Below are 12,370 nucleotides of genomic sequence, written 5' to 3'. Positions count from 1 at the left end.
GCATGAACTGTAGTGTCCATTACTTACCATAGAACACTTAACCAAAGGGGAAAAAAAAAATTTTTTTTACGGAAATGTTTTTTTCTTGAGGAATAAGAGATTGACCCTTTACAAAACAATTATATCAGATATTCATTATAAGTCATCAGTTAGGCCAGGTTCACATCTAACCTCACATTCACTTTCACCTATCCATTGGTCTGCTGGACCGCTGGGGCACCACACAAGATCTGTCAACCTTCTTTCTCCATTCTTCTCTGTTATTTGTATTTGATAGAATTTCATTCTGATAATATTAAAACCTGCCTTTTTACCTGCCTGGGTGGACCACTTCGGGGGCCGATTTTGAGTTTGTGTTTCCACACAAACTGTCTTTGTAACCTTGTTTAGTTATACAATGATCCGTCACATACTTGTACAGCACGAACTTGGTGTTTCAACAGTTTGAGTTCATGTCCTTCTTTCGGCATTCATCGATTATAAAGTGAAAATGTCCGGCTTTCAATTTGTTCTTTATTATATTTTATCCAGCGATCGAATGCAAACCTTCATTTATCTTGTTCTAACACACAAACTCAGAGATTAGAAAATCGACAAATTTCTTACAAACTCTTTTTATAAACAGTTGTTCATGTGATCAAAGCTGTTTAAAATATACTTGACATTGGGAGCTCCTTTTGCATTCCTGAGCAAAATGCTTATGTTAAAAGAGAGTCCATTGAAAGACATTTTGCTCACAATTGGAAGAAAATATGCATTAAGTTCCACACCTATGTTTGCGCGAATGATAAAAAGCTCACGTAACTTTGATGCAAATATAACAGTATCAAAAGCACATAAGCCTCGTGTCTATTACAAAGCTTCTATCAACTCACTCTGTCTGTCTGTCTGTCTGTCTAGTAAAAAGTTTGAACATGTTTTTTCCCACTTCCTATTCTCGGATCACGTTAAAATTTTTCATTGAACCTGACAGGACATGAATCAATTAAAAATTTGTTTGATATCGAAATAAGGGGATTAAATGCTACTTAATGAGAGATGATGTAAGTATGGGCTTAATTCCCTTATTACGTTTTTTCTCCCCCTTCTCATTCTCGAATTAAGTTGAAATTTGGCATAATTATTCATTGTAGTTGACAATACACGAATCAATCAATCCAAAAATTAAATAACTATAAATCGTTTAGTACTAATTAATTAATTTTGTTTTATATAGCAGAAGGGGAGAGGTTCTTTCCCTTAGATAAGCTTTGTTTTTAACAAGTATTATCTTTTCTGTTGTTTGTTTAAAGTTTTCTTTGCCAATTTTTTTTTCCTACTTTGTAAGGCCATGTCCTCCTATGGGTGCCCATATCTCTGGTATCCTTACACGAACAGAGCTATATGGGCACCCCAGTGTTGAGGTGAAAAACAATTCATTATAATATATAATATACATATATGATAAACATTAAAGGACATGGAAAACGCACAGATTAACTTTTACCGCTTTTTCTTCTTTTCAGAATTTATAAGAGTCTGGTCAAAGTCTATGAAATGACGGCTGATCAGAGTGCTCTTCCCTATATCCCAATCCTTGCTGGCAAAATGGATTCGTTTCTTCTAACCAGATTTTTATTCAACGCTCGGCCAGCTAAAAAAAATGAAGCAAAGCTGCACTGGTGCGATGAACAAAAACCTGAAAGGTGCTTTACTATGTGTGCCAGGACGATTTCAAGATCTTTAATTTGCCAGGAAGAACGAAACTTCATTTTTTAACTTTTTTTTTTCACTGTATCTATAAATTTTTAAATACTAATATACAAGACACAAACTATTTATACACAAAAGCCTAATGTATACTGCGGGAGAGAGGTATCTTATTAAAAATGTATTATTCATATTGTGTAATATATATGTTGTCTGTTGTACGAATGCCACTTTGAATCAATATATTACTCTGTCTACAAAAATTAATAATTGCTAACGAAAAGTCTAAAACTAAAAATATCGCAAAAATTTAACTTGTTTTATTTCACTTTAAAGACACCCTATGCCATTATCACCAAAACTTAGTAAAGTATGCCAATCATTTTCTATTAATTGAATATCACCTTACAAGTAAGAAAATAACGGGTTATTTTTCAGTAATATGTAATGGCATTTTCCAAATGAAAATTAAATATGAGTATTTAGTGGTGAAAAGTTTATCTACAAACATTTATTAAGAGCTATAGACTAATGTTAGTGGTGATTAAACTTTTTTTTTCATCTTTTCTGCTAAATTTCATAATCTTTTATGATAGCAGAATTGGGCAGACAACATTTTTACAGAATTCCATTTGAATTGTAATATATTGTTACAAGGGGAAATTAAATTAATGATTTTTTTTATTATAGATAAGTAAAAAGTTATGGAACCTGGACGGCAAGGTAAACACCAGCTGCCAAAGAGTTAATGCTGTGTTAGCAAAAACAGGTTAACCCTTTTCGTTTCACAATTTCTGTATTGTTTTGTGAACAAAAAGAAACGTACGGTCGAGCAGTGTCGGTTTTAACTATAAGCAAACAGAGCCTCATTATAATTGGTGTTTATTTTTAAACTAAGATTTTTTTCATCTTAAAAGGGATGTACATTTTGTCTATGAGATTTGTTGAGGCCGCAGACGTTTACCAGGGTCCTGCCCTTTCTCACAGATTTTCTATTGCAGCACTGGAGCTTTAAAAATCAAACATAACAAAAACAGCAAACAACAGACGAATTCTGCAAAAGGTGATTAACAGTTTGTTTACTTTAGACACCAAGCGCCATCATTCCTTTAACCTATTTCTCCCCCCCCCCTAACTTTTTTAATTCTCTAGAAATAAAATTTTTATCATACAAGTCTACAAACACACTTTTGGTAGCCTTGACACCATCTCATTGTTATCGTTTACTTTTTACTTTTTGTGTGTGTGAAATTGTTTTTATCGATTACTATCTTTGTACAGGCGGGATGTATGTAAACCTGTTGCGTCACAATGACGTTACTAAATGTTTTAGTGACGTCATCCTATATTAATATACTTTCATTCTCAGGCTAAGCATTATGCAATTTAGCTTACGTGTTATATGTTATATATAACATTCTATCTATCTATATATATTTAAATAAAACTATATCGTATCGTCCATTTTTTTAACTTTCGCTTTTCTGTGCATAGGCTTGGTTCCTGTGCCTGTCTACAAGGACGTCTCCTTTTGGTGAAAATGAGGCATTTTGATACATCAATTTTAATACGTAGATACAAAGTGAATATGTTGATTGTTCTAACATTCTAAGTGAAAAGCTTTACGCAAAGTTTAATTTGGACCTAAGCTACTAAAATGAGATTCTAAAATCATTAGGCCTATTATATTTCACTAAACCATGCAGAGAAAAAACGACAGAACTAAATCTACGGGCACATAAAACACACACTCTCAAGAGCAAATACTTACTTACACACACACACACACACACCTATATAGACACATTTATACTATCGGATCGTATGAATTTCACTTATTTATTAATATAGACATGGGAAGATTTACAATTTATTGTGTATTTTTCGGTCTTAATTTAGTGTTTTTCTATTTCTTTAGGGGCTACCCTATTCATTTCGCCTAGGGCCTCCAATCGCCTAAGGCCGGCCCTGGTTTATATTTATACACGCATACACACAGAGAGAGAGAGAGAGACGGAGAGAGATTCATCGCACATAGTACCCACACTTTCTTGACTTTCAATAAGAAACAAAAATAAATGTATCGTCACAGCCTATTGCCTCGCTCCCCCCCCCCCCTCTCCTTTTTCAAATCATCATATTTTCAAAGTTTTTAAAAAACTAAACATTAAGGCAAATTAATACTAATAAAGACAATGTTCTTATCAAGACCATTTTATCCCATCTTGAAAGTTTGTTTCTTTTGGTGCCCCCAAATCCCACGTTGGTTGAAAGTCTGTGAAATGATTTTCTGTCATTCAAAAGCAAGTTTGAATTCTGGCTTACTTTGGTCTATGTTTGTTGTATAGATGTCAACCAGCCTGAAGCTTAACACTTCTTGTAAATGTTCATTCATTGGTTTACACTTTTAAAATTTTGCAAACAAAAAAAATGTATGTCCTTTTTATGTATAAATATTGAAATATATATTTATATGGATTCACTTATCAGCTTTGATTTTTTTTATCCAATAAGGTGTATGTTTTGTTTTAGATTTATTATTCTTTAATTTCCATGTTTTCGTTTCATTTGTATTTAATCTTCTAATAGATTTCACTTTAAGCAAGACAGTGTGACAAATTATTATTCTACATAGGCCTACATCGTGGGTAAAAAAAAACAACTAATACAAACATCAGAGGCGTAGCTAGGTTGTGGGGAGGAAGGGGGGCGAAAGAGTGTTTTTAGATTAAATATTAAATATTACGCAAAATACAGGGGCCCCCAAAGATGTCAAGCCCCAGGCCCCCAAATTCCTAGCTACGCCACAGACAAACATGGCGGCATTCGCTAATCCGGTAATAGTGTATTTAGCTGTAGTTAGATGGATGACTTACTTTACTATACCTGTGGGCAAGTTATAATAGACCAATAGCTTGTTGCCACGTCACAGCTCGTGACGTCAGACCTGTGACGTGGTCTAAACGTGCCCACAGATTGCGACGTCTCTAGACAGTGTTGAGGCCTTCTATAACGATTGGTCTCAGCCTACTTCTGTCTCTTGGCGGACTTCTGTCTCTTGGCGGACTTCTGTCTCTTGGCGGACTTCTGTCTCTTGGCGGACAGTTCCAGTAAAATCTCATGCGACTTTCGGATGAATGGATTTCAAATCTATTCCTCCATCAATGGCATTATTTTGTAAAGAAAGTATATCTGGACCTTGATCTAATTAGACATTAGCTTCAATTAAATAAATAACTCTTTCGTTTTATTTATAGTCTTCTGAGCAGAATTAGCAACTAATCCTATACATTTTAAAGTTCTAAATAAATACATATACATAGGCTACATATAATGGGCCAAAAGAATTTGAGCAGTTCTAGTAAAATAAAAAGACCATGCGATGATGTAAAGGCCCTCTGCTTCTGTTGGCCCCGGTTAACAAAGGTGTCATGTGACCAGCACAACGGCCAACTGCCTTTTCTTTTCCCCAACTAATGTCAGGTACCCATTAAAGATGGTTGGACTCAGAGGCGTTCTGAAGATCCCGAAAATAAAAATCTTCACCAGGATTCGAACCCGGGTCCTCCGGTTCCGAAACCAAGTGCTTTATCACTGAGCCTTTAAGTTCTAGAATCCAAGTTGCACTCAGATCAATACATTTTAGAGAATACAGAAGTAAAACAAATAAATAAAACTTTTGTAAATAATCTCCAAAAAGAAATATAAAACTAATACTACAGAGAAGAGATATGTCTAGGGCTACATTGAGGATTTTTTACGCTAAAAGTTACAGTTAAAGTTTCAGTGATATGCTCTTTGTTTACACTTTCTCTCCTTAATTATTTTTCCTCGATTCGATGGAATTGTTCATTTGTAACATGACTATTTCACTACCTGTTATGATTAAGCTTCACTAACTTTGTTGTTTGTTATCCAAAAATGTTTTGTTTAGTATAGAACTAAAAGGGATTGCATTATCTTTTTACATGACAAAAATAACGTTTATAAAATTAAACATTAATTTTATTTAATGAGGTCAAATCAACGATGGGATCGTCAATAAGGAGAGAAAGAGTTAATATCCTTTAAGCACTAAAATACAACAAAAAAGCTTGCTATGATTATCAATGGATTATTAGCATTGTTATATGAAAATCTCCAAGAAATACATTTAAATAGAAACTAACTATTTCTAATATAGGTCTAGTAATATATAATATATACATACTAAAATATTTAATAAAAATTAAATATGCAGTTTAATGTTAGTATTACAAAACATTTATTTCGTTAGGTTCTCAAAGGTTTGTGTAATTCTGACAGACTTGTTACACAACAGCTTGTGCTGGTGGTGTCTCAACATAGGAAACGGAAGCTGAACCTTTCTTTTCACTATACTGGACAAGGATTCTCCTAATAATAGTTTGCAGTCTGAAGTGTGTTCGCTGGTATGTGCGTTGAAGTGCAGACTTGGGTGTAGTCTCAGTCTCCAAAATAACTCTTCGTTTCTGATGTCTTGCGCGAGTTGCGGGGAGACGTATCCAATGGTCAACTAGTTTTGTATGGAAGCTATGAGGCACTACGCACAGCAGAGTTCCTTACCACAGGAGACCTAGTCCTCCCTGCCTTGTCACCAATCGGAGTTCATCTCAGATGTCTTGATAATGATCTTTGAGTTAAAATCTTTGACTGGTCTTTGAATAAAACCTGGGACTGGTCTTTGAGTTAAAACCTGAGACTGGTCTTTGAGTTAAAACCTGAGAATGATCTTTGAGTTAAAATCTTAGACTGGTCTTTGAATAAAACCTGGGACTGGTCTTTGAGTTAAAACCTGAAATTGGTCTTTGAGTTAAAACCTGAGAATGATCTTTGAGTTAAAATCTTAGACTGGTCTTTGAATAAAACCTGGGACTGGTCTTTGAGTTAAAACCTGAGACTGGTCTTTGAGTTTAAACCTGAGAATGATCTTTAAGTTATGAGGCATGACCTCTTGGCAAGATGGCTGCTCCCTGTTTACTGTAATCAGAGATGAGTTAAATTTTTCGTTTTGTTGTATTAAATCAAACCAAATTCATTAAAAAAGCTATTTAACTAATAAACTAATATCTTTAAATTATATATTTAACTTAATTCAGCATTTTTTCCACTAATTAATTCAAATTAACAATTCTTAGCTTAGGACTATTTTGTCTCACTAATCCTTATAAATTATAATTATTAATTAATAATTATAATTATTATAATTTATTAGATCTAGATCTAGTCTATATTTATTATTATAATAATTATATCCTTAGATTTTAGATCTAGTCTGTCTAGTGTTAGACTTAGACTTTAATTAAGGCTTTAGATCTACTAATCATCTACTAATAATACTAATAATAACTAATAGTAATATTCTATGTAGTTAGTTATACACGTAAATATATTGATCTAGAATTAGATCTAGAATCTAGATCTAGTCTAGGTCCACATTTTGAATTTAATAAACCATTTGATTTGATTTAATTGTCATTGTAAACTAGCTTTCACTTTAGATTTAGACTTAACTTAGGCATTGTAAACCTTAAACTAGATTTAGACTAGACTCCTTTAAAAACTCAAATCAAGAACAGTCATCATGAAATTGCTCTGGCTATTTATCCTAATAATCACTAAATGCACACTAGCTGAACACAGAACTAGATCTACCTTTGTCAACACTAAACTTAAAAAGGAAACAACAGTCATAATCAATCATCACACTTTAGAACAATGCAACTTCAAAAATAACCTAACATACACATCTATAACATTAAAGAAGATTACCCATCACAAATGGAAGTTCTCAATCAGACATAGCAGAAATAAATACCTATCACTGTTAATATTAATGGCAGGAGATGTAGAGTCAAATCCAGGGCCTAGATCTAAAGATAGATGCAACATCTGCAAAAAAATATGCACCCTGAAACAGAAAGCCATTCAATGTGACACCTGCGATGAATGGTACCATGCATCACGTCTCCATATGAATACACCTGTGTATTATGCCTTAGGCAACAAAGACGCATCATGGCACTGTGTACCGTGTGGGTTACCTCAGTTTACATCAGGACTGTTTGATTCCTTTGATGCGGACACTTCTAACCCATACAACATCCTAAACACCATCCCGAACCAAACTCACCAACCACTAGCCAGATACACTCCTGTTAAACCTAAATCTACTAAAATTAATACAACAGCCTCACTAAACAAACCTACTAAAGAAGTAATACCAAAATACCTTAAAACCTTAGTTATAAATTTTCAAAGCATTAGGAACAAAACAGCAGACTTAGAAATTTTATTAGAATGTGAGAAACCAGACATAATTGCAGGAACAGAAACTTGGCTGCATCCTGAAATTTGTAATGCAGAAATTTTCAATAGTAATTATGAAATTTTTAGAAAAGATAGGGCTGATAATCATGGAGGAGTTCTTTTAGCAATAAAAAACACTCTTATAGCAGAAGAAATTACCTTACCTAACTCAAAAAATGTAGAATCAACATTTTGTAAAATTAATACCACCTCAACATCCCTAATAATTGGCAGCATTTACAGACCACCAAATTCTAGTTTAGAATACATGCAGGAACTATGTAATCAGATTACTACACTTAAAGAGACAAATAAAAATGCAGTTTTTTGGATTATGGGTGATTTCAACCTACCTGATATAAATTGGAAAACACTAACCATAGATAAACACCAAAACCTTAAGGACATAAATGAGCTTTTCATAGAAACTTTACACAACCTAAGTTTAGATCAAATCATTAAAAAGCCAACTAGATTAAACAACACATTAGATCTCTTCTTAACCAACAGACCTGGATTAGTAGTTGATTATGAAATTATCCCTGGTCTATCAGACCATGAGATCATAAAAATACACAGTCAGATAAAAGCAGTAGCCAATACAAAACCCAAAAGAAAAATCTTACTCTGGAATAAATGTAACCTAACACAACTACACCAAGCTGCACTAAACTTTCAACAAACATTCTTATTAGAAAAAGACATTAACCAACCAGTCGATGACCTCTGGAATTTCATTAAAAACCATCTTAAAAGCATAATAGAAAATCATATACCAACTAAATACACATCAAACAAAATAAATAAATGCTGGTTTAATAATAGACTAAAGAAGCTTTGTAAACAGAAGGAAAACCTCTATAGAAAATTTAAAGAAACTAATGCAGAAAGAGTTTACAAAAAGTATATAAAAATTAAACACTTAACCCAAAAAGTAAGCAGACAGCTGCAGAGTGAATACATAAACAATGTAATATCTAAAGATAACAACAAAAACCTATGGTCATACATTAAGTCTAAGAAAATGGAAACAACAGGCGTAGCGCCATTAAAAGATGAACATAACATAATACATAATGATAATGAAACTAAAGCAAACATTCTAAACAAATACTTTGCATCAGCATTCTCAGCCCCAGGAGACAAAGACATATTACTGAATTTGAACCAAGTAGACAACATAGAAGATATAGTAGTACAAGAAATTCAAAAACTATTAGCCAACACCAAACCAAATAAAGCTTCTGGACCTGATGGTATTCCAGCTAGATTACTCAAAGAACTAAGTAATGAGCTAGCCCCAGTGTTCAAAATACTCTTTCAGGCTTCACTTAACCAGGGCAGAGTACCAAAGGACTGGAAAGAAGCTAATGTCACCCCCCTATTTAAAAAAGGAGAAAAATCTGACCCAGGGAACTACAGACCAGTATCACTTACCAGCATCACATGTAAAATCCTAGAACACATAATATGTAGCAACATCATAAACCACTTAGACAAACATAATGTCCTCACACCATACCAACATGGCTTTAGGAAATATAGATCATGTGAAACACAACTAATAGGACTAATTGATGATTTTTCAAAAGGTTTGATAATAGTGAACAAATAGATGCTATCTTACTAGATTTTTCTAAGGCTTTTGACAAAGTTCATCACCATAGTTTGCTTAAAAAATTAAAATATTTCGGCATTAATGGTCCACTGCATCAGTGGATTAAAGACTTTCTGATAGGGAGAGAACAAACTGTAATAATAAATGGCTCTAAATCAACACCGATAACAGTAAACTCAGGTGTACCTCAAGGTACAGTCTTGGGCCCACTACTATTTTTAATTTACATAAATGATTTACCAAATTGCATTAGTTCAGGAACAAAAGTCAGATTATTTGCAGACGATTGCATAATATATAGAACAATAAAAACAACACAAGACACAGATATTTTACAAAGAGAATTAGATGAATTACAGAAATGGGAATCAAATTGGAGCATGTCTTTCCACCCAGAAAAATGTCAGTTGTTAAGAGTAACAAAAAAAACTAAAACAAATTAATTCCACTTATCTTATTCATGGCAAACCAGTATCACAGACTAAAAACGCAAAATACCTAGGTGTTATAATAAATGAAAAACTATCATGGAATCCACATATTGATGAAACTACAAAAAAATCAAACAAAGCATTAGGATTTATTAAAAGAAATTTCTATAAATCAAATAAGAACATAAAACTAAAATGTTACTTAACCTTGGTTAGGCCAATAATAGAATATGCATCCTCCTTTTGGGACCCCTCAACTCAAGAAAACATTAAGAAACTGGAACAGACACAAAATAGAGCAGTGAGATTCATAACAAACGAATATTCACATTTGACTAGAGTAACACCTTTAGTAAAATCACTAAATTTAGAAAGCCTTCAGGACAGAAGGCTCAAAAGTAAAGTAGCAATCATACATAAAACACTGAACCATAATCTTCAAATACAAAAACAAAATTTAATAAAATACTCTGAAAGACACAAAGATAAAGGCACATTCCTCGTCCCATATGCTAGGACAAATTTGTACAAATACTCCTTCTTCCCTAGTGCTATTAGAGCATGGAATGGGTTGCCTGAGCTAGCCAGGAAAACCAGTGACTTGGCAGAATTTAAGTCATTGGTTTAAATGCATGACGCGTAGGACGTAATCTTCTTCTTTTTTGAAGTAACGTCTGTATTATATAAGATAAGATAAGATATCTTAGACTGGTCTTTGAATAAAACCTGGGACTGGTGTTTGAGCTTAACCATAAGAGTAGTATTTGAGTTAAACCCTTAGACTGTTCCTTGAGTTAAATCACGAGACTGGTGTTGAGTTAAACCTGATACTGGTCTTTGAATTGCATCCTTAGACTGGTCTTTGAGTTAAATCCTTAGACTAGTGTTTGAGTTGAAACTTAAAACTGGTCTTTGAGTTAACATTTCCAGAAGAAAGCTTAACTAAACACTTACAGTATCGAATACCTTGAGAGTCCCTGGAGGAATAGGTAATGGGTTGAAGCAAGATGCAGAAAAAAAAAATAAGCTCAACCTAACTACACCACATGAAGCATGCAAAACAGGTGACAGGTTTCTGTGGGAGTGGAACGAGCTGCCAACTCTCCTCTTTCTCTTCAAAACCCACATATTTTTTTTAGCAAACCTTTAACATTACCCTAGCATAAGTTTCTTGGCTCTCCTCGAGTTGTCACTAGTACCTCTTACCTTCAACATAGCACTTAGGATACTATTGTAAGGATTATCCAAGGGTATTTTTACAAATCCCATCACTAGCTCTCTACCTTTAGACAAACGTTCAGCCAAAGTGTGTGTGTGTGTGTCGGGTGGCTGGTGTATTCAATGAATAACATGTTGTTAAACATTATAGAATTCGCCAAATACACTTATTTCAGAATGTTTAAATCCTCGATTTATATCACAAACTCTAATGTACTCTTATATTCCTTTATCGATACAGATCCGACTTGGTTTTGTTATGAAATTCGTCGAAACAAATCGTCCAAGTTACATTTAAAATTTCTGTCTATTTTTTAAATTCTGAAAAGCAGATATTAAGGACAAGTTTAGCATATTCTAATACTCGCAAATTATTTTAAAAAAAAAAAGACTTTTTGCTCTCCACTGAAGAAAAATATTTTAAAAGAAAGGCTAGAGAATGAGATTGTCCGAACATCAATGTAGTTGTAAAAAAAAAAGTAGACGATAATGTCTGCATTTTATAAGATAAGATTGTGCAAACATCGATGCAGTTGTAAGAATAGCGAATTAGACAAAAACGTCTGTATTTGATAAGATTGTCCAAACATCGATGTAGTTGTAAGAATAACGAATTAGACAATAACGTCTGTATTTGATAAGATTGTCTAAACATCGATGTAGTTGTAAGAATAACGAATTAGACAATAACGTCTGTATTTGATAAGATAAGATTGTCTAAACATCGATGTAGTTGTAAGAATAACGAATTAGACAATAACGTCTGTATTTGATAAGATAAGATTGTCCAAACATCGATGTAGTTGTAAGAATAACGAATTAGACAATAACGTCTGTATTTGATAAAATAAGATTGTCTAAACATCGATGTAGTTGTAAGAATAACGAATTAGACAATAACGTCTGTATTTGATAAGATAAGATTGTCCAAACATCGATGTAGTTGTAAGAATAACGAATTAGACAATAACGTCTGTATTTGATAAAATAAGATCGATGTAGTTGTAAGAAAAACGAAGAAGGAAGAGATGGGGACAAGTGGAGTATGTGATACAAAACAAAAAGTTGTAGACAAGGAACCAGAATG

At 33.3% G+C, this 12,370-nt stretch overlaps 1 protein-coding gene across 7 annotated transcripts in view; it reads left to right on the top strand.

The window, feature by feature from the left end:
- The window catches only part of LOC106052086 (neo-calmodulin-like), a 137,498-nt gene extending 133,327 nt beyond the window's left edge, over positions 1 to 4,171 (top strand). For all 7 annotated transcript variants that reach the window (XM_056015379.1, XM_056015378.1, XM_056015374.1 and 4 more), the window contains one exon: positions 1,506 to 4,171. In XM_056015379.1, the coding sequence (XP_055871354.1) occupies positions 1,506 to 1,540 (35 nt within the window). In that variant the 3' untranslated portion in view covers positions 1,541 to 4,171. The remainder of the gene's footprint in view (positions 1 to 1,505) is intronic.
- The last annotated feature ends 8,199 nt before the right edge of the window (positions 4,172 to 12,370 follow it).

This window comes from Biomphalaria glabrata, chromosome 17 (genome assembly GCF_947242115.1).
Source record: "Biomphalaria glabrata chromosome 17, xgBioGlab47.1, whole genome shotgun sequence".
NCBI classification, from domain to species: Eukaryota; Metazoa; Mollusca; class Gastropoda; family Planorbidae; genus Biomphalaria; species Biomphalaria glabrata.
The sequence above is the reverse complement of the archived record's forward strand: the minus strand, read 5'-3'. Positions and strand labels throughout refer to the sequence as shown.